At 53.7% G+C, this 22,633-nt stretch overlaps 1 protein-coding gene across 1 annotated transcript in view; it reads left to right on the plus strand.

Annotated features, from left to right (window-relative positions):
- The first annotated feature begins 408 nt into the window (after positions 1–408).
- FYCO1 (FYVE and coiled-coil domain autophagy adaptor 1) overlaps positions 409–22,633 on the plus strand; it is a 70,268-nt gene continuing 48,043 nt past the window's right edge. The window contains exons 1-6 of the mRNA XM_044253732.1: positions 409–490; positions 10,370–10,506; positions 13,779–13,885; positions 15,376–15,501; positions 19,550–19,656; positions 20,985–21,128. Coding sequence (XP_044109667.1) covers positions 10,452–10,506; positions 13,779–13,885; positions 15,376–15,501; positions 19,550–19,656; positions 20,985–21,128 — 539 coding nt within the window. The 5' untranslated portion in view covers positions 409–490; positions 10,370–10,451. The remainder of the gene's footprint in view (positions 491–10,369; positions 10,507–13,778; positions 13,886–15,375; positions 15,502–19,549; positions 19,657–20,984; positions 21,129–22,633) is intronic.

A 22,633-nucleotide genomic window follows, 5' to 3' on the forward strand; every position in this document is an offset into this window, starting at 1 on the left:
ATTATCGTTTCAACATGTAATCTGCATAAAAGTAGTAACACGCTAGTTCGCATTATGTTTTTCATACTAAGTCTTTGGAAGTCAGGTGTATTTTGCACCTACAGCCCATGTACGATTCAACACGAAGTAGCCGCGTTTTAAGTTCTCAAAAGCTGCACGGGCACAACGCTGCTTTCAAGGTGCCACATAGGTGATCTGCGGACACATGAGCCCACGGGAACTGCAAGCCTTAAGCTGGAGCCGGTGGGACCGTGCTCCCAGCGGTAGTTGCAAACCTCACCCTGCGGAGCAAACGCGTAATCGCAGTCCGCCCGGTTCTGTAGGGTCCGACGGGACTTGTAGGCATCGGCCCTGCAGAGCATGACGGGAGTTGTAGTCCGCGCCCGCCTGCGGCGGCTCTGCGTATCATGGCGGGCCACGGCGCGCTACCGCACTCTTCCGCTGGGCCCCAGAAAGTTTCGCTTCTGCCCAGCGGTGGACCCACGAGCGCGTAAGTGCCGCGGGGGGCCGTCCGGACCTTGGGGGAGCCTGGGCCGCTGTCGTCCCCGGAGCTGAGAACTTCCCTCCGTACGCGGCTTCTCACCTGTTGCCCTCACTGTCCCCGCCCATCCCGGGTCTCCCCGAGACCCCGCCCGAGCCCTTGCCCTTGCCCAGCTGGCCTGGGAGGCACCTCGGGCCGGCGCTGAAACTAACCCTGGAACCCAGGCTGCCTCTGGTGGTCAGTTAGAAAGACAGACCCCCCCCCCCCCACCACCAGTTCCAGGACCTCCGAGGGCCGCCACGGAGCCGACCATACGGGAGTCTGAGAACAAGCTTTGGATCCTTTAGTTACAGGAGGACAGGTCCCGGAGTTTCTGCTTGCGTTGTCCGGGAGGCTGCTGACCTTAAAAAGCGAAGTTCCTGGCTTCTCTGGGCTGGGACAGCCCAGACCATCTCATTTCGCCCTTCCAAAACATAAGGGGACAGTTTGTTCATCCCTTGGCCCATTCTCTTTATCTTGTGTCCAGGTGCAGGATCTCGAGGTAGCCTCCAGTGATCTTTCCTGAAAACACCTGTGGATTTGGGATTGCGGTGTGGCTGCAGGGGACTTGGGCTAAATAAGAGCCTATGCAGAGCCTAGGGTCGGGGTTGTTGTAGGGGGGAGGGCTGGGTTTTATTTTTGTGTAAGGAAAGCCTGTGTGGTTGACACATTAACCACGTGGCTCCCTGTTACTGCACATGTGTCCGCTGATGGCTCTTTTCATTCTTCACAGCTCCCACTGGCTGCCCCCTCTAGGAGAAAATCGAGCCCTTAAAGAAGCTGCTGGTGTTGGCCGCAGGCTCTGTCTCTGCTTGTCTCACCGCAGCAGTTTCCTTTCCCATAGAGAAATGGGTCAGGGGCTCTTTGAGGGCAGAGGATCAGGCTGTAATCTTCTCACTGCCCTCCTGCCCCTGCAAGCCCTGTGGTCTCCGTAGCAAGCTTTACTCTCCTGCCATCTGCCTAATGCGGCTTTCCCTGTGTGTTGGTGCTCGGAAAATGCCGTCTCCCTGAGGTTTAATGCTGTCTGTGGCTCATACCTTCCCAAGTGGGCCCATGTTGAGTGGCCCCGACTCGACCCTCCCTTCTGTGTGACAACTACTGTTGATCGGTTACTGAATTCCTTGCCCATTCGTGGGCCATCGCTGTGATCACTCTGGAAATCACGGTTGATTGTCTCAGTGAAGGGACGTGGCCCCTTCCGTGATCACAAGGATCTGACACGGTTCTTCCTTTAGGAAACACGTTTCCTGCTCCTGTTAATAGTGTTCATCTTTGTAGTGCTCCATTTAGTTTTTAAATTGTTTTCAATATTTTCTTAGGAAAACATAATCATTGCAAGAGTTGTGTAATGAACATATGCCCACCTGTTAGAAGCCACAAGTCATATTTGACTTTGATTATTTTTGTAGTTGCTTTGGGGTCTGTCCTCTAGCTGCTCCTTGGATGGTCTTTGCTTCTTGTGGCTGCTTTTAGGGCCCTTTGAGGGTGGACAGAATGACTCCCACAGATGTTTGTGATGAGAGGAGTCACCCCGAACAGGTAAGATCAGAGCATCTGGTGACATTGACCCGTATCCGTCACCGAAGCTGTGGGCTGCCGCCTCCAGAACACATAGTAGGTGCCTGAGGAATGGCAGTCCCTCTTCCTTTAGGGGAGAGGTTTGGCTGTGGATAACCTGTACTTTCTGGTGAATCCAAGGACGACTTTGGTGACTCAAGACTGGAAGGTCTTTAAACACGAGGCAGAGGAAGGATGTAGCCTGGCTGTGGTCTCGCGGTGATAATCACTGATGGGAGCTCAGAGTTTGGGGCCACGTTCCCCGGAGCAGCCCCAGCACGCCCGGCAGGTCAGGTGCGTTGACTGGTGCCTTGTAACGAGCCGGACGCCGCCCGTGAGCAGAGAGGAGTGGAGCTTGGCCTTGTCGGCATCTGCTCATCTCCTGCGGAACGTCACTGTGCTGCTCCAAGGATGAACAATATTCCCTCTTTGTGATCTCGGTGCCAGATTTTTGGAGTTTTTGTTTGTTTGTTTTTGTTTTTAAAGCTTTTGATTGGTATAAGAACCTGTGGTTGAAAAATAAATGAATCAGTAGGGTGGATATGGAAATGTCTCCATGGGCCTGGATTTAGCCTCTGGCTGCTTCTAGACATACTGTTTGTCACCAGACTGCCCCATAACACGAGCTTCAGCCCCAGAGCACATGAGCTCATGGCTTTTAGGAGAGGAGGATGGTGGAGCCAGGCTCAGTGGGCCAGGAGGTGTTCTCCCCTCTTCCACATGTTGGCGCCAGTCAGCCCGGTGGTTTGTGTGACCAGCAGTGGTCCTCCCTGTTCACAAGGGGCTTTGTGGCATTTGAAGACACCAAGTGCCTGCTTCTAGTTTGGCCTGATCCTGTTGGCGGGGATGAGGACGTGTACATCAGCGTGGTTCGGGGCGGATGCTGTGGTCTGGTTCTGGGGCCCCGGGGCAGGTCTGGCTGGCCGCCTCAGGAGCCTGGGGTGCTGTATCTTTGGCCCGGGGCAAGCAACCAAGTTAGGGGAGCCTGTGGAATCCAGAAGAAAAACGTGAGGTGAAAAAGCAATCCAAACAAGCCATTAGCATGCAGGGGGTTAGGCCAAGAGGAGGATCCCATGGGAGGTCCAGGGTGGGCTGGACAGCTGAACTAGATGTGGTGGTTTCACATGGAGCCAGAAGGATTTCCTCAAGCTGAACCTATAGCCCTGCGGGCTGCTTCCAGGGTGCCTGGAGCCTCGGTCAAGAGCAGGGAGGGGGCACTTAGAAGCCTCCGCCTAAGTTAGCCACTGGGAATGTCTGTTTCTCTCCTTCCCCGACTCTCCCTTAAGGAAGATAAAGGGTAATCTCCCTACACTGCGCACGGGGGCGAAAACCAAAACCAAAAAACAGGGAAAAAAGAAACCCCATCCAAGATAGGAAAATGTCAAATAACTTCCCCAAGATAGACCGATTTCCTTAAATTGCCTGATAAGAGTTTGGTGAACTGACTACAGCCCGGGCTCACCCAGTCGCGGCACGGTCTTTATCACATTCCCGCTTGCTTGCGAGGGAATGGACATTTCACAGGACTAGTCTGATTCCAAAATCCGAGTAGGGTGCAAATAGGCAAGCCTCGGCTCCAGCTGGTGAAAGAGAGGACAGTTTTCTTGCCCATTGCCAAACTTCAGCGTCAGAGCCATCCCGGGTCTGGCTCGGGCTTCCTGTCTGCCGGCATAGCCCCACCCCCTGCTCTGTCTGTACCCGGATGCTCCTCTGGTCACCCAAGGGCACAGCGGAGCTCACACCCACCAATACCTCCCCCGACCCTGGGACAGTTTCTGGCGAATGGTTCCAGATCCAAAGGCCCAGGGATGCAGAGAGGGAAGGGCTTTGCGAGGGTTGGGTGAGTGGGGGGAGGTGGCCGGGGGTTATCCTTGTCCGGATATGGGTGGAGGAGGCTTCTGGGTAAGGCTGCCTCAGGCCGGAGCTGCAGGGCACACTTTCTCCCATAGATACACTTAATCTATCCAGTCCCTAACTTACATTATTCCCTTCCTTCTTGGGACAAGAATTCCGTATATTTCCACAGTAATGACGATAGACTGTATGTAATTACAACCTGATTTTTTAAAAATGTGTTATTTTAGTGAACATAAAAGTAATTTATGTCCAGGAAAAGAAAACGGAAAAATCAGAGAAATCGAATTTTTTGAAAATTTACCCATATTTCCTACCATAGAAAAATGGTTAGCACTCTTTACCTGTTGGTACATTTCTATGCCTAAAATTTAGTTTGGTTTGTTGGAGCAAGAGTCTCTGTTTTGGTTTTGTGTGACTGATTCATTCATTCATCAAAGAATTTATCGCGGGTTCTCCATGGGTCCGAGCTGTGCTGGGTGCTGGGGAACTGGTGAATAGCAGTGGAGCTTACAAACGGGTGGGAAGAACAGGTTAAACAAGAAATTACCATACTGGCAAACGGCCACAAACGTGGCAGAAAGGCAATGGGGCTTAGAATCATGAGTAGAGTAGAATCTGGTGCCTTCTGTGCTCGCTCGCTTTTCCTCAAAGCCCTTCTCAGGCATCAAGTGATCTCTTAGTCGCCTGTCAGCTTAGTAGGGCAGATGCTGTCTGTTCTTCCCTCTGGAGCTTGGGTTTCTTCAAGGCCACGGCCCACCGGCCTTGCTCACTCAAGGCTGTAGCCCCAGCCCCTGACTCAGGCCTGCCACTTCCCCGCAAATCCTTCTTACCCGGCTGGCAGTCTCTTAACACGTATGGGTAGCATGTGCCATTAAGGCCATGGTTAGTGGCCAAAGCATATTCTGTCAGGGATTTAGTTTGTGATCCGTCAATGGCTGGACTGACCCCCCTTGATACTCGGGTCAGGAGAGTCTTCCAAGCATATGGTTTTGGAGCCTGTAATTTTCTCCAAAAAAAAGAAATAGGTGCTCCAGCTGACTTCCCAGGTGTTCGCACACCTGTTCTGGAGACTACCCAGAGTTCCACACAGTCCCTCGCCACCTCCTGGATAGTTTCTCTGGGCCTTCCAGTGCCAAGACCCCAGGTATGGATGTGTGGCTCCTTCCAGAGGAGCTGTCCCCACTTCCTAAAAAAAGACAGCTTCCCCCAGACCCCCAGAGGCAACACCTCCCATCCACAGGTCTCTCGACCCTGCCTTCGTGGGCTCGTGGACTGGACCTGGAGCCAGTTCTCTGTGCACCAGAGGCAGTGACCAAGAAGCCTAGTGAGAGGGCAAGAGCCAAGAAGAGAAGGTTCAAGAAAAGATGGCAGAGGCTCAAGTCTCCCCTCCCTTTATGAAAGGAGATCGCAAGCAAGGAGTGTGTGGGAAAAAGGACCCAGGCATGCAGTTGGTCAACACTTTAATTAGATCTGAGGGGTTGGGTCACCTCCCTCGCCTCTGCTCACGTGTGCTGAGATGTCTGCCTCTGAGCTGGCCTCTTACAGACTCCTGAACACTCTCCTGGGTATCGTCTGGAGGCTCTGCTGAGGGCAGCCTGCCCGGTGACCGCTCCAGGGCTGAGCCAGCAGAACTGCCGGGCCTTGGAGCTGCAGGTACCAGCCAAGGGCACCCCCGTGCCCTGGAGATGGCAACTGGATAGATGCTGTTGGGTGTGCTGAACCAGGCAAAGGCAAGGGACTCTTCCAGAAAGGCTTTCTGCCCTGGGCTGATCGGAACTGTCTTTGTTCGCATTCTTTCTTGGTCTGGGTGGAAATGGGTGGAAGTCACTGGTCTGCTTCCCCTTGTCTGGGACTGGGGGAGGAGCTCGACTCTATGGCATGGGGGTTGAGGGGGGCGGGGGGGGTGGGGGTACTTCTCAGCTGTTAGGTTAGGAGCAGGTACAGAAAATTCTGAAGACAGAACACAGTTGTCTTCCACGCCCCAAGCCTCCTCCTCCCCTTCGGAGCCTTCTTCCCTTCATGGGACTCGTCAGATGCTGTGCTACTCCTGCCAAGTCGATTTCTGGGCAACATTACAAATCGGAGTCATTAGCGCCAGAGTATAAATAAGTTTACAGGAGTCAGTTGGTGTCTTTGTATCTTAGTTTGGGGCTGAACTGCTCTCTCTAATTGTTAGGGCCTCTGGGCAGGTGTAGGAGGAATTTGGCATTGGGGGAAGGTTCTTTGCCTCTAAACTAAGACTAAAGCTGTGACTAGAACTCAGGCGATAGTCCCAGGTAACGAATAAGAGTTTTTAAAAAAATGCATTTAGCCCCTTTTGCGCTCTATCAGAATATCGGATGCTTTTAGACATGCCGGATGAGCTGCAACGTAATTTCTGCGTTGTTCCCCACGCTTTTAGAAAATGAATCTCTCTGGTATTTGAAAGAGCTTGCCAGAGACAGGCGAGGGAGGTTTTGACAGGTCCTGCAGGAAGGACCCTGGGTTCGCGGAGGTGATTTGCTCTTTGGGGGGTCTTGGGAGGTGTGGGAGTCCCGGAGTTATTCCCCTGGTGCCAAAGCAGCTGTGACCAGGGCGGTGTAGACAGAAGCTCTAAGTGTCTCCTGAGTTAAGAGAGCTGTTTGCTAATGGATTATCTGGATGGGGCTGCTTCCGGCCTGAAGTCTGTGATCTCTGTGATACAGTAAGAAATAGATATTTGGTATTTGGCTCAGGTTCCCACCATAGAGCTGGAACCCTAGGAATTTCCTGAGTAATGGGAGTGTCTTTTGTTATTCATAACAAGCCTCTTTTAACCGCACCTGAGTTTATGCTAATACGGCCACTCTGTGGGCCCCCGATAACTTCGGGATGGGGCTGGTTGCCAGAGGAACCAACCACGTGGTTAGAGATTTGGCCCTTTTAGCCCCACCCAGACCTCTGGGAGCAGAGAGGGGTTGAGGATGGAATTAATCTCCAACGGCCAGTGATTAACCAGCCCTTCCCCTGTAATGAAACCTCCATCAAAAACTCGCAAGTGATGGGGTTCTGAGGACTTGTGGGTTAGCGAACAGTTGAGGTGCTGGAGGGTGGGGGCCCCTGAAGGCAGGGAAACCCCACACACCTCAAACCAACCCCCACCCCCCGCCCCAAACTCTGCATCTCTTCCCTTTGGCCGGTCCCAAATTGTATCCTTTAAAATAAACTCATCATAGTCGTGTTTTTCCAAGTGTTGGGAGCTGTTCTAGCAAATTATCGAACCCGAAGAGGGGATTGTGGGGACCCCCAATTTATAGCCAGTTGGTCAGAAATACAGGGAGAAGCAGCCTGGGTCTTGTGACCAGCGCCTGAAGCTAGAACAGTCTCGTGGACAGAGCCCTTGACCTGTGGGGTCTGCCCAAACTCCAGGTAGGTAGTGTCAGCTTGGAATTGAATTAAAGAACACCCAGTTGGTGTCCAAACTGGTTATCTGTGTGGAAGAGAGCCACAGTGTTGGTGTCAGGACCACTGTAGACAAAAAAATCTCTCATCCCTCACCCAAAGGACAAGTTTTATCTCGAGACACAAAGACGTTGACCATGGTGTGCCTTGTTCTGTGCCTTTCAGTGGTTACTAATAACCTCAGACCTGGGAGGAGGGGAGCACAATACCAAGAGCCATCCTTCCCACGTGCAGGAAAGTAGCATCCTGATGGTAGCCATGACCTTCCAAGGAAGCTTGGGTTAACTTCCCGAAGCCCTGTGAGGTGGGGCCCACGGCCGCGGTGGGGAAGGCCCCTGGGACCAGCAGCCCCAGCAGCCAGCTTCCTGGGGCGCATTACCTGGGTGGTGACTCAGGCTTTTTGGAAAACCAGCTTGCGTCATCAGCAGCTGGGCCCAGCTCACCCCGTGACCTGGGAACTTGGCATAAGCGGAGCTTCTGACTCTGAGGGTCAGGCCTGAGGGAGGAGGCCTCCCGGGAGCGTGGGGACACACGGCCGCCTCCCAAGAGGCTAGCAAGCCTCGGGGAGCCCGTTTCTGCCTGTTGAGGCCCATCGGGCCAGGATGCTGCTTTGGTCTGCAGACCTTGTCTTCATCCTCCCCGGCCTCAGAGAGAGCTGGTTTCCACCATCGGTGCAGGGCCCCGGCCAGAGCCTGGGTGAGGCGGCTCAGGACCTGTTGCTGGTGTTGCTCCCTGCCCTCTTCCACATGTGTGGGTCTCCCCCAACTCTGAAGTGTGCACACAGACCAGGGGGCTGCTTGTGAGGACTTGGGGGGTGTGGCAGCCACCCACCCAGGCTCCCCCAGATCTTGCCTTGGTAAGAGTAGCCTGCAAATGGAATCAGCAAGTTTATACCCTTTCAGGCTGGCTGTTTTCACTCTGCAGAAAGCATTTCTTGCATGGATCCTCAGCTCAGCCCTTTTCTAGGCCAAGTACCCATCACTTTTTATTCCCGTCTCTGTATGGATCTCTCCTGCCATGTCCAGATAGCTGGATGTTTTTCTTTCTCCTTGGCCACCGCTCAGCTCCTCCAGGGCTGGACGGTGCCTCGTGTGCCTCTGTGTCCCCAGCCTGCACATAGTTAGCGCTTGACAGAGTGTGGAACTGGGGCAACTGTGCATTGACCACGAGGACCCTCGACTCTCTACCTCTCCAGGAGGGGCGGGGGCGGGCACTCTGTAGAAGCCCTGCAGATGTCTCTGTAAGGCCCTGGCTGGTCCCCGCTTAGGCTCTGTGCTCAGCCGGTGACCTGGAGAGATGCCCAGGAATGGGCAGGCTGCTTCTCGAAAACCACTCCCACCCTCACTTTGGTGTCTGTGCTGGGCAGGGTGCTTTCCCTTCCATGGGGGGCTTTGGAGGGCTCTGGGTGGATCCCCTGCATCTCTCGGAGCTCCGAGTCGAATTCCTGGAAGTGTGGTGTCAGTGTGTGCCTGCCTCATTCCCCCTCCGCCAGAGAAGCCTTCTCTTTGGGCCTTGTTTGCACTGAATCACGGCTGAGTGGCTTTGTTAGTTAAAAATAGGCCTTGGCATATCCGCCCAGTGACAGGCCCTTCTTGCTTCAGGCCCACACTGGAATGCTTATATAAATATTTGGAGGAACTTGAAACCCGGGACCATTTCTATCCCAGAGTCCTCTCCTGGACTCCTAAAGCAGGAAGGATAACATGGCAGTGAGAAAGTGAGGGCCTGCCTGTGTGAGAAGCACTCAGGGTGGCGGCCCATTATTTGGGAGACGCTGGAGGGGGCGGTTCCAAAGCCAGTGGAAGTGGTTGGTCATTTGCCGTAGTGACGGCGGCTCAGGTAGAAATCCACAGGGTTTAAATCAGAATGTCCAGGGTTCAAACCACAGTTCTACTTCCTGGCCCATGGCCTTAGACAAGTCACAGGACTTCTCGGACCCCAGGTTCTCCTTTGCGCATTATCTACTGCACGAGGGCGATTGTGAGAGTAAAATGATCACCTGTGGCAAGAACCTAACAGGGCCCGCACCCAGCACACAGTAGGCCCTCATGTGGTGGTGGCTGCCCCCTGCGGCCCCCTTGGCCTAGCTAGCGGCTGTCACTGTCCAGCATTGCACAAGCTTGCACTGGCCATCCAAGGAAAGAACTGGGGGTTCTAAAGGGGGGGGCACAGGGGTGTCCGAGTGCGCCTCCAGACTTCTCCCCAGTGCCACTCGAGTCTCGTCACCTCCACTGGTCTGTAGCCACTACTGTGTCCTTAGATCACTTTAGCAGCTGCCCGAGCAGGGTCGGTAACTCGGGACTCACCAGCTGCAAGAGGACTGTAACCAAGCTTAAAATAGAGCCATGTCCCTTGCTGGACCGAGGGCTGCGCCAGTCCCCAGTGAAGCCGGGCGGTGTCTACACAGCCAGGCTGAGCTGGACTCCGGGCATCTGCTTCCCCCACCAGGCAAGGCCGGCTTTCCTTGATCCCGAAGCCCCAAGGGCCCTCAGCCTCCTCCCTCCCCCGCCACCCGGCCAGAGGTTACTGACCCAAACAAGCTGGGGGAGGGCACGGGGCTGGGCGTTGGGGAGACAGGGATCTGGTGGTGGCCGGCACGGTGGGCTCAGCGGCCCCCTGCGTGTGGGTTTGGCTGGTTCTGGCCTTGGTGTGTGTGTGGTAGTGGGGGGGTGGGGAGCCCCCGGGAGGCATTTCTAAACGTGGAAGGAGAGTGAGGCCGTCCTGCTTGAGAGGGTAGAAGAGGAGAGAAGCTCAGAAGCAATGAGTCACGCTGTTTGGTTGACCTTGCTGCTTTTTAAGCCCCAACCCAGGTCATTGTGTCTGAATAGAAGCGTGTCAGAAGCCAGCCGAAGAATGCCCACTGAGCAAGGCCCCCACGGAAAGGTCAAGCCCTGCCTATTGAGGGAGGACGCCCAGATGGGGCGACTTTGTGCCCAGAGCGGCGCGCCCCTTCCTGCTGTTGTCACGTTGTGTCTGTGACTGCCTCCTCCGCGGTCTCCCTCTCCCCTCGTGCAGGTGCCACCATGGAGTCTGACCACTGCTGACCGGACCCAGGCGGGAGGCGCACAGGGGAGAAGGGTGACCCGCACCCGTCGCCATGGCTTCCCCCATGGCAGAGAGCCAGCTCCAGAGAATCATCCGCGATTTGCAAGGTGCGGGGGTTTGGGGGGCGGGAGGCACACGGGGCTCGGGTGGGGGGAGCTGGGGCTGTGCGCCTCCCATCGCTCTCTCATCCTTGTCACATGGGAAGTAATGGGAGCCCCAGGACACAGCGCGTGGAAGCATTTGGGGCTCGGGTGTCCATCCCGGGTCAGGCTGGGAGAGCTGGGCCGGTGCTCCTCTCAGGGCGCTGCGAAGCCAATCTGTAAACAAGATCCAGTGCCCTTTTTGGGGTCTGGGTCTGCTTTCAGTGTTTGTGCATATGTGTGTTTTCAAGCCTCCTGTTAAATCTTCAGCTGAATCCTGAGCCCTCGGGCCGTAGTGGAGTTGGCTCCTCTGGGGAGGCGTGTTCTCCTTCCTCTGAGCAGAATGACCAGCACCCGTCTTTCTTGTTTTGCTGTCCTCCCTGGTCCTGGCAGGCGGACAGCCAGTGTCCTGTGGCGCACTGTGATTCTGGGCCTGCTGCCTCCCGGACTTCCCTGAGCTCAGCAAACCCGCCGAGACTCGGAGCCCTCATCTCGCCGGAGGAGGGCGGGGCAGGGGAGGCGCATGGGACGCGGAGGAGACTCAGGAGGAGAGGCCAGGGTTCGAGGTCACCCTTCTAGGGGATGTCCCGCGGGTCAGAATTCTGGCAAGTTTCCGGCCGCGCCACAGCTCACCAGGGCGGGTCCGTAGGCCTCTGTGGAGCTCCAGCACGCTGGCTACCAGACGGTGTGAAGGTGACCGTGAAGGTGACTGCGTGTCCCAGCGGTGACAGCGTACTCTCCTGACAGCCTGAAGGTCCAGGTTCCTACCTGCTCGGGTGCAGTCTGTCACAGCCAGGGCCACCGGCCGCTTCTCCTTCTGCAGCTCAGAAGGTGCCAAGATGAAAATCACTCCCAGGCTTAACTCCCCCTTTATATAGCATCTGGGGCCTTGACCTGCTGATAATCACATGGCATTTCCCAGGCTCCAGGCCCTGTCCTACACATGCCTTATGGATAACGACTCATGGGGTCCTCGCATTTGGTCCATGAGGTAGGAACCATTACCCCAGTTCTGCAGAGGCAGAAACAGGCACAGAGAGGTTAAGTGACTTGCCTAAGGTCACACACCCAGTCGGGCAGAGCTTGGGTTTACACGCATACCAGGTGCCAGAGTCTACACTCTTAGACCACACCAGCCTACTTCCAGCTAAAATATTCGCTGGGTTTTTTCCTTAAGTCTACACACACACACGCCAAGAAGGTGAAATGACAGTCTGCCAATCTGAGTTGATCTCTCAAGATGATCTTACAAGAGAGTAAGCCCTCTCTCCTGCCTGTCAGTCTCTGGTTCTCCAGGATGACTTTGGGACCCAGAGAGCTTTACTGGGAGGGAAGAGAGAGGAAGAGAGGACCCCCTGCTTGCACTCCTGATCCAGGAAGGAAGACATTGTTCAGGTGCCCTTTTCTACCCCACGTCCTGGCTGGCCTGGTCGTCCCCAACATCCCAAAGCCATCTCAATGTCCAGTACCCAGCCCACTGAGCGCTTTGACACACCGCTTTCTCAGGGCCCTTCCCTTGCATCTGTTGGTAACTGTCTTCGTGGGCACACCAGAAATCTCTGGCACGGAGCAAGGGAGTGGCGCATCCCTAACTGAGGTGTCCTTGGGCAGTGCTTAGCCTTCGGGTCTCTGCAGGGCAGCCCGCTCATCCTCCTGGTGACAGCAGTGACGACAACCTTGGGGTCAGCTCCTGGCTCCGCCTTTTAACCCTGGAAGATGTTGGACAAGTCCCATCACCTCCCCAAGGTCCCATTGCTTACTTCACATGCTAGATCAGCTTGATAACACCTGCTTCTCAAGATTGTTGACAGACGCAAGTGTATAATTCACAGAAAACTCAGATTATTTATAAGTAATGCATTTGGAATGGCAGAGATTAGAGCTGAAAACGTCATATTTCATACGCAAGGCTCCTTTAAAAATTTCAAGAGTTCCCAGTTCAGGTTATGAGGGTTAACCCCGCTGAGGGTGGGGGAGGAAGGCTGTGCATCCCCCCTGGTCCCTGACCACCCCCCTGTCCCCGGCTCTTGATGTCAGTTGCAGCAAACACTTCTAGAGGGTGCCACTGGACAGCAGTCACTTGGTATAAGAATCTGTCCCAAGAGCCTGTCTTCACCATTTGCTGACCTCTGCCGGAGAGGTCAGTGTCGATTAAATTTTAGCAGTTCAGGTTCAGTGTCAGTGCTGGGCAGGTCTGCTTTCCAGCTGTGGTTCTAGAGCGCAGGGACGGGGAGCTCCTCTCCTTACGAGCCATCAGAGGGCAAGACAGTTTGGGGCAGCATGCCCCAGCCATCTCAACCGGGGCGCTCTTCTCAGTGTCTACACCAAACCCAGCTTCTCACTGTCCCTCCATGCCACAGCAGAAGCTGCGAGTGACAGTCAAGGTGGTTTTCCCTCTATTCTGCACGGGGAGGTCGGTTGTCTTAGAAGTGGAGACGCGGGCTCTGGAGTCAGAAAGCCCTGGAGGAGCCAGGCTTCTCATTTTAGCTCTGCCTTTTGCATCCCGTGGTTTTTGGCCAAGTGCCCTGACCTCTCCCGGCATTCCTTATCTACCAAACGGGATGATGTTATCAGCCTTCACCAGTCTCCAGTTGTACTTTCTTCCCCCACATTTTAACAGCTCTGAAACTGGGATTATCTTAAAACCAGCTGTGTATTGGATTTGTGGAAATAACAACCATGCCCACCTCGCCAGGGCTGTATTAAAGGAGAAAGACCTGCAGAAGCCTGGCCCCTGCTGGGCCCTCAGCCCACGGAAGCAGGTGTCACTGTTGTCATTCTGGGGATTGTTCTCGTTCCTCTTATTTGCACCTTCTGGTCTTCTTGAAGCCAGGATGTAGCCTGTACTGAGCAGGAGGGTTAAAGTGAAGAACAACAAGCCACGTAGCCAGAAGGAAGGTAAAGCTCTCTGGACGTCAGTGTGAGGGACCTGCTGAGGGGTTCATGCACACGGCGAACCTTCCTTGACCAAAGGCTGCACGCAGATTGCACGGCCTGCACAGTGGGCCTGCAGGGAGGACCGAGAGATGGGCCGGATCAGGGGGCCGTGGGAGAATACCTGTGAGCTCTCAGCACACCTGAGCACCTCCAGGCTCAGCCTTCCCTCCTTCTAGGGTCACATCCCACTTTCTGCTTCCCAAGTGCTCTGCCGTCACTGACCGCTTGCTCCCCCTGCGTCCCCGGGTTATTCTGCTTCTCTCTCTGAAGCCAGTCACGTGTTCCTGTTTGTTGTCTTAAAGATGCGGTGATGGAGCTAAGCAAAGAGTTTAAGGAAGCAGGGGAGCCCATTACGGACGACAGCACCAGCCTGCACAAGTTTTCTTATAAACTTGAGTATCTCCTGCAAGTAAGTTGACTCCTGTACCATGTTGATTTCTGCTCTGTTCTCTCGGTTCCCTCTCTAGTGACTCATGAGCGTCAGGATGTGGTTCAGACAGCTCCGGGAAGCCAGGAAGCCTTCCCGGTTAGACTGAAAGTCGGAGCAGCCCCGGGTCGCTTGGAGCTCGAGCCTCCCGAGTGCGATCCTCTGGAGAATCGGAATGTTGCCCCTTAGCATGGCTGTGGGCTTCAAGAAGGCTCTTTACAGATTTAGACCATCTTAAGGCAGGTCACAAGGTAACGGACTAGCAGAGATCGTACCTTTGGGGCAGTCTCCCCGTCACCCACTCTCCAGGAGTGTGTGGACCCTCTTGAAGATTATCCAGAAGCTCGCATTTTAGAGCCTTGCTGCTCAGAGTGCTGGGGTCCACAGACCAGCAGCATCGGCATCCCCTGGGCGAGGGTGAGAAATCTATTCTCAGTGCCCACCCTGACCCGCTGAATCAGAATCTCTGAGGTTAACCCAGGAAGTTTTGTCTGAACACACTCGCCCTGTAATGCTGACGTGTGCTTGCTTGAAGATGCACGGATCTAGAGAGCTCTGCAGATGCGGAAAAATACAGGCAATCACAGGAGGCAGGAAGGAAATGGAACGAAACATTAACAGAAGTTATCTTAGGAAGGGGCTGTTCACATTATAATTTTTTTTCTTCTCTGGTCTTGTCGGGATTTTCTAACATGTATGTATCTTAACTTCCATAGCCAGAAACAAACACTGTAAGATGTTACGTTGTAGAAAGACACACCTTTATCCTTTTGAACACTGGACGCGTGCATCCCAGCACATTCCAGTCACAGCCCAGCAAAGCCGGCTCGAGAATGAGCGCCTGCTGGAGGCGAAGCCCCGACGTGTCGAGGGACTCCCCCTTCCCTTTCCAGCTGCTTCTGTCTTACACTGGGACATGATTTATGAACTTTTTCAGTTTTCAGTCGGCCCGTTTTGGTTTTGGATTTGAAACAACTCAGCTGACATTAATGGGGATTTATTACATATTTGGGTATATTACAGTGTTGAGACTTGAAGTAGCCAGGGTAAGATGTCTCAGACTCATTTCCCTGAGTTGAGATAAGGTTGACAGTCTTCATGTTGTCCTTCAAGACTTTTCCCTCAAATGTCCTCATCCCGTGTGAACAACGCCTCTGGTGGTCTTCTACCCATTTCTGTGCACCGAGGTCCTTTCAAGAGATAGTCTCTCCGGGGGGCTTTTACTTCTGAATCCCGCTAGCTGTGTGACCCTGGGCCAGCTGCTTAACCTTTCCCAGCCTCAGTCTCCGCATCTGTAAATTGGGGTTTGAAACACCCACCTTTATCTGCCAGCCAATAAAAATGGCGCCAGTTTTAAAGGGCCTCGTCCAGGACAGGGTGACTAAGAAGCTGTTGCTGCTACTGATCATTTAAATGGTGGGATGATCAGCTGCAGGCGTGGCCCTCCTCTCTCTGTCCCCCGGTCTCCACAGTTCGATCAGAAGGAGAAGGCCACCCTTCTGGGCAACAGGAAGGACTACTGGGATTACTTCTGCGCCTGCCTGGCCAAGGTGAAAGGAGCCAATGACGGGATCCGATTCGTCAAGTCGATTCCGGAGGTAAGCAGAGTGGCCAGGTTCCTCGCATCTTCCTCTCTCTGCCTTAAGCATCTCTCGCCCAACCCGTGCCGCAGCCGGCTCCTTGAGGAGGAGGGTGGGGAGCGGACAGCTGATGAGGAAGTAAGGAAATCCAGGCGCACTCCGTGCCCAGTGCTCGCTCAGGGAAGCCACCCAAGTGAGCACTCGCCAAGCAAGGGGTGGCTCGGTCCTGACTGCTTCAGGCCACGAGCACGTGCTGTCTCAGAGCGGACTGCTCACACTGAGGCCGTTCGGGGGACCCGTCGGGGGCCTACAGCACGGGACGCCTCTGCCTTTTCAAGAGAATTCGTTCCTTAGATAAAGTGCTTACAGTTTACTGGGTGCTTTCCCTACAATTTGTGCAGGAAACTTGTATTTATAATGAAGAGAGTGATGTGCGCCATCAAGGGACTGGTTACGCTAAGCAGCTCCCCACATTGAGCTCTGAGCCCCTTGAGCAGACAGCCAGTGTTTTGCTGTTTCAGAAAACTCCAGAACACATTCTCCGCACTCTCCTTCCTCTCTCTCTCTCTTTCTCCCTCCCTCTCTTTGTCCCCCCTTCCTTCCCTCTCTTGCCCTCTCTCCTCTTTCTTTCTCTCCCCCACTGTTTCCCTCCCTTCCCCCACCCCTTCAGCCTCATCCCTCTGGGAGGGAAAAACTGTGCATCCTCAGGTGTAAGAAAACCCCTAGATTTCAGGCAGGAGACCTAAAGCGTTTGTACATTTCGTCTTTCTTTTCAGCATCTTGTCAGTACGTTTGGAGTCACTTTAAAGCCCGCAGCCGTGCTCCTTGGCTGGCCTCCCACAAAGGCTGCCGAGTCAGGTGCTCTGAGGTCCCTTCTTGCTCCCTGCCAGCTGGAGTCAGCTGGGTTTCTTCTTATAGAGCATGACGGCCTCAAGTACGCGGACAGTGAGGGCCGAGCATTTCCCACCCTCTGGCATCTGAGAAGAGGAGGAAGGACCGTGGCTGTGAGGAGTTAGTTCCTTGGATTCCTTTAATGTCCATGCAGCACCACAGTCTCGTGAGAACTTGCCTAGTAGGACCATCAGGTCCCTGATGTAGAGCGTTTTCATGCATCACACACCTGGACAGGGGTGTCATCTCCTCTCCAGAAGTCTGGAAGAAGTTCTTTTTTTTTTTTTTTTTTAAGATTTTATTTATTTATTTGACAGAGAGAGATCACAAGTAGGCAGAGAGGCAGGCAGAGAGAGAGAGAGAGGAGGAAGCAGGCTCCCCGCCGAGCAGAGAGCCCGATGCGGGACTCGATCCCAGGGCCCTGAGATCATGACCTGAGCCGAAGGCAGTGGCCCAATCCAATGAGCCACCCAGGCACCCCTGGAAGAAGTTCTTAATGTCACTGTCCTATCTTCCACTCTTCAGAGCAGCAAAGGCCTTTGGCTTTATGGCTCAGACAACTGAAGTCTGGAATAAGTTTAGTTTAGTCCTCATGGCCCAGGGTTACAAAATGCTTAAATCTCCATTTCGCAGAATGCACAGACCTTTAGACAATCCGAGGCCAGGGAAACTGACTTTTCGAAGCAAAAAGCACTCGCTGCTTGCCCAGACGGCCCTGGTTCCTGGTGGCCACGTGGGCTCTGCTTCCCACACGCCCCAGTTGTCTCGTCCCCCTGGAAGGCTCTGCTCTCGGGGGCTCTCTTGGGTGGAATGACTTGGAAGGGCACTTGGGCGCCAGGGCTTCTGGGTACTCGGACCAACTGTAATAACCAAGTGTTATCCAGGCCGCCAAGCCAAAAGGTAGAAGTAAATGGATAAGAAGCCTTTCTGGGCCCCTCAGGCCCTCATGGGGTGGGAGGCAGCCTTTTGGGCTAAAATAGCCTAAGGCTATAATCAGCCACTTCTGGAGGTTCAGAAAAAGCCCAGCCTGAGCTGTGTGACTTTCCTCCAGATGGACCAGGGTCTGAACCACGGTGCGGCTTGGTGTCCCGCTCTCGGTGCAGTGATCTGACTGAGAGCAGAAACCGCTCTTGTGCGCCCTGCAGACTTCTCGCCCTTCGAGGCAGTTGGGTAGCTTCTGGGTATCGTGCAGATGAGTTTGGGCCAGATGCCAAAGATTTAATGAATTAGGGCCAGATGCCAAAGATTTAATGAATTAGGTCATGAACCTGGAGCCTTGATGTCAGAATAGCAAAACTAAAAAGCTGGGCAATATTTTCACCTGCAGTACAAAGGAGCTATTGATCCCCTCCCCCCAAGGATGTTTTAAGATACCTCTTATAATAAACAGCTCCATTTATATGTACACATGTCAGATCAGTTTCCCTAATAGGGCTGATTAAAAACACGGCCCAAATTGTTTGGCACTGAAAGTCTTCATGTTCTAAATGCTGTTACAGTGGCCGTTTTGCTGTTAAGGACAAGCCCATCCCTTGGGAGCTCATGGACATGGGCTGTCGTGTGAGGGTCTTACTGAATTCTGCAGGGCCTGTATGTGGATGTGTCTGTCTGACCAACACACTTGGCCCCACAGCGCCTTGCCCAGCTGTTCTGCACTGCCCTGAGTTTGCTGGACATCACCACTGAACACTCCATTCGCCCTTGATTATCAGTGGAAAAAAGTATTTGGATGTGGAGCTGTCCTCACGATTCTCCCAAGGACGTGTGTCCTGACCAGGTCTCTGCAGACAGGCCATGACGGTGTTTCTAAGGCCTGTGTGTCCGGCTGCCACCAACCCACCCACTTCCACTCCTAGGTATCCTGACCATGCCCCAGACTTACAGAGCACACATGGAGACCCGGCTTACAGCCTCCCTCTTAACTCATGACATTTCACACCTTTTTATTTTTTTAAAGCGACTTCATACTGCGGTATCATTTCCTTGAGTCAGCAGTAAGGAGGCCTACAGCTCTGAGCTAGAAGGTGCTGTGGCCTGGGATGTTTACATCTTCATTAACATGTCGGTGCTCGGGTCTGTACCACACGTTTCCTGTCTCAGTGCAGTGCCATGATTGGTTTCTCGATAGTGTGGGGTGTTAGGACCATCGGTCCCCCGTCTCCCGCTACCACGGTGAACATTTCTAACCTCTGAAGAGGCAAGGAGGGTATATGGGTCTTTACTTATCTGACCCAGACTCTGAGCCTGACAGAACTGGGAGGTTGAGAGTTTTCAAATTCCTGCCCGCTTACCTTGAACTTCTGGGTCTGAACCATGGGAATGAGCCCTGTTTGGCAAACTAGCTGTGTGGGCCCATAGTTGGCAGTCTCTGGCCAGCACACCCCCCTGCCTCCCAGAAGCTTCCAGAAGCCTCTATAGAAGCCACGTTTGGGCACGATGAGATGAGGTTTTTGATGGCAGGCCTGCATCGGGACCCTCCTGTGTTGTCCACCTGAAACAGAGCCACACCCATTTGTTCTTTACCCCAGGGTGACCAGGCCACACCTTCTGACTAATGCAGTGAGTTGGCATCCCTTAAACGAAACCAACCCGGAAAGCACTGACACCTACAGATTTTACTGAGGGTTTCAGGAGAACACTGAGAAGGCTATCACATATCCATCAGAACTTCTTAAAAGTCCCCCTGATGCACCCTTGCCCTTGACCTCCCCTCTCCTCCCCCACACCCCCGGCCCCCACACTGGGGCTCCAGCCAAGCCTCTTGGCCTCTCGCCCTGCCCCTCTTCTCCCATCACCTAAGAACAAGCCTGGACGTTAGCCAGACTGAGGCCATCTCTTGCTCGAGCTCACTTGTGATACGAGGAGCCATTCACTGAACTGCCTAGTTTTATTCTAAATATTCCAGATTAAATCAGACAGTTTCACATGCAACACTAAGCCCAGAGCTTCTGATGGAGCTGGGGTGGGAGAATGACATTCCCTGGAGCAGCCGCAGAAGTTTCAGGGCCTCTGGTGAACGGGTCCCCCCTTGCCACCTTTACCGGAGTCTACAGGTTCTTCTCAGGTGGGGGATAGCAGCAAGTCCGGCTGCTGCAGGCCTCGCCGTCCTAAGGCCACGTCTGCCCTGGGCATTCGGCCAACAGCTCTTCTTTTCAACATTGCCCGCCTTTTCCAGCTCCGAACATCTCTGGGGAAAGGAAGGGCCTTTATCCGCTACTCCTTGGTGCACCAGAGATTGGCGGACACCTTACAGCAGTGCTTCATGAACACCAAGGTGACCAGGTAAGGGCGTGGCGAAGCTGGGGTTTACCCCATGAGCGCGAGGGGGCCCCCAGCCATCCTCGGTGCGCATGGGGTGGTAGCACGTCTTGTGCACCGGGGAAGACAGGAAGCTCAGGGGGCCCGAGTGCCTTTCTCTAGCCCCACTGATGCTGGGTCACAAAGCAGGAGCTTAGATCCAAAGCTCTAAGCTCCTGATGCAGGTGGATTTCCCTCGCGGGTGGCATGCCCTCGGTGCTGGCCCTAATGAAGGGATAGACCCCGCCGGCCACCACGGCCCTCACCCAAGACTCCATGTCAACGTCTGCTAGGTGTGTCAGGGCTCCCCGGTCGTTGCAGTGGGTGGCCAGATTGGAGCCCAGGTGGTTGGTGGGGTCAGCCTTTGTGTGGCTGCTGCTAAAGTCTGAGTCAGGGAGGAAAGGGGGGCTTGAGAATGGAAATGGGGCATCTCACGAGGAGCAGCAGCTCAGGCCCCTAACAGCCAGCCGAACCTCTTTCAGGCTCCCTGCACCCTTTCCCAGCACTGCCTCCCCTCTCCCCAGGGAGTGTTCTTCCAGTTAATCAAAGAAGTCCCTTGTGGATTGGAAAAAAAAAAAAAAATACCGCTTGCGGGGAAAACACTGTGTTTCGTTTTGTCACCTTGAAGATTGATTTGCATAAAGACCTATCTCTCGTGCATGTGGCAGCCTCTGTGAATTCATGTGAACTGAGAACCTTCGCACGTTTGATCTGAAGGTTACTTCAGACGTTTGGTGAGAACCGTCCCCAGCTGCTTGATGTCCAGGGTGGCACCTTTCAGGGGCGCCAGCCAGGCAGTTCTTGACACGCACAGCGGTGGTGCCGTTCCCACTTATTGCTGCTTCACATGGTGCAGCCGCCGGCAGCTCAAAGTGCGGCCATTCCGTTTCCTGGCTTGGAAACTGATGTCCGTACGGTCCTTAGCCACGAGCTCACCGGCGTGTGTTGAATCCTCTCGAAGGAATGGAAGATGAGGTTAACATTTCACAGAGAAAGAGTTCTTTCCCCTGTAACTGCCCCTTTCCTGGCACATAACTGAGATTGAAATTTTCTCGTCTCCTTTTTGGGGACTGGATAGGATGTCGATAATACACGAATAAGCATCTGGTTCATTTCAGTGATTTCCTTGAAGAAGAGCAAGCGTATTTGAAAGTTACACACTCCCACAGTGAAAATCAAATTGGCGAGTGTCCCTGTCCGTCTGAATCTCGTTAGTAAGGAGTGAGAATTTGGTAAGGCAGAGCTGTATCAAATTCAATCTTTGCTTTCCTTTGTTATTGTTGTCATCGATCCCTTTTCCTGCTTCCCTGCAGTGACTGGTACTACGCGAGAAGCCCCTTCCTGAAGCCGAAGCTGAGTTCCGACATCGTGGGCCAGCTCTACGAGCTCACGGAGGTCCAGTTTGACCTGGCGTCCAGAGGCTATGACTTGGACGCTGCCTGGCCGACGTTTGCCAGGTATTTTGAAGAATCGCTTGGTTGAAAACACGGGGGAAAGAGATGTTGGAAGTTCTGAAGGTTGCTGCCAGTCGATGCAAAGCGGTTCAGTCACTCAGTAGATTACAGAAGGCTTTGCAGCTCTTACACCTGCGAGTTTTCTAGGCTTCGTTGAGTCTGACTAACGATAACATCTGAAGGCTCCGACCCGAAACTCTCCTAACCCTCCTCCACGGCCAGGTCTATGAGTCAGTGGAGATGCATATGCAAATCCCGAGGTTTCTTAAGTGTGTTGAGGGACTTGGGGGTGGCAGCGGGGAAGCCAGTGGGCTTTTTTTCTTGCAGGGTTCCTCAGAGGCCTTGAGGCCAGTGGGAGAGGGAGTTACAGCTCCCCTACGGAAGGGGAAGCGCGCTCGCCTGCCACTCCAGGAGGGGGATGGGAGGGGACAAGCTCAGACATGGGGTGACCTGCCCACAGTTGCCCAGTACTGCAGGGCACCAGACTCGAGTTCAGCTGCAGTTCAGCACTTTTTTTTTGAGAGAGGGAGAATGCGCGGGCGTGCATGGGCGTGTGTGAGAGCATGTGTGTGCGTGCACGTGGGTGCACACGTGGGGAGGGGGAAGCAGAGAGGAAGGGAAGAGAGAATCTCAAGTCGGCTTCATGCCCAGCGTGGAGCATGGATCTCACGACCCTGAGATCGTGATCAAGAGTTGGTCATTTAACCAACTGAGCCACCCAGGCGCCCACCGGTGCGGCATTCTTCGCTTTGCTTTCTATTAATACAAGTTGTTTTCAGTGTCTAGTTTTGTATTTTTTTATTTAAAATATTTGCCCTTTGGAGAAAAGTCCTGAATCTGATGATGCCATGAGCCGACCACTGAGATGAAAAGCTACCAATCTGCCGTATTTACTGCACGTGTCCTTTTTAAAACTAATTCATTTTGAATTCGTTTCATAATTACAGCACAGTTGCCCCCAAAATGCCACAGAGCATTCATCCAGCCTTCACCCCGACTCCCCAGTTCTCAGTACTTTGCTACAACTGTTTGATCACTCTCTCTTTAAAAATACATGTTGGTTTATTCCCTAGGTCATTATAGAGAAAGTTACAGACTTGATTCCCCTTGACTCCTCAGGACTCACTGTGTACTTCCCAAAGTCAAGGGCATCCTCTTATGTATAAGCTCAGTGCGGTTACGAAGATCAGGGATTTAACGTGGATACAATGCCACTAAGAATCATCCCAGTAATGTCTTTTATACTCCAGGAGCCCGCCCAGGAGTTAATGCCAGTCTCTCCGGTCTTCTTGAATTTGGAACAGTTTCTCAGTCTGTCTTTCACGGTGTAGACATTTTTGAAAAGCACAGGCCAGTTACTTTGTAAAATGTTCTTTGTTGGAGTTTGTCTAGGGCTTCCTCATTGTCAGATTCAGGGTGAGCGTTTCTGGCAGGAGAACCCAGATGTTGTGTCGTCTTCAGCACAGTCCAGAGACCCTCACGGTGATTTGTCTCATCACCGGGGCAGT

This window comes from Neovison vison, chromosome 6 (assembly GCF_020171115.1).
Source record: "Neovison vison isolate M4711 chromosome 6, ASM_NN_V1, whole genome shotgun sequence".
Classification (NCBI taxonomy): Eukaryota; Metazoa; Chordata; class Mammalia; order Carnivora; family Mustelidae; genus Neogale; species Neogale vison.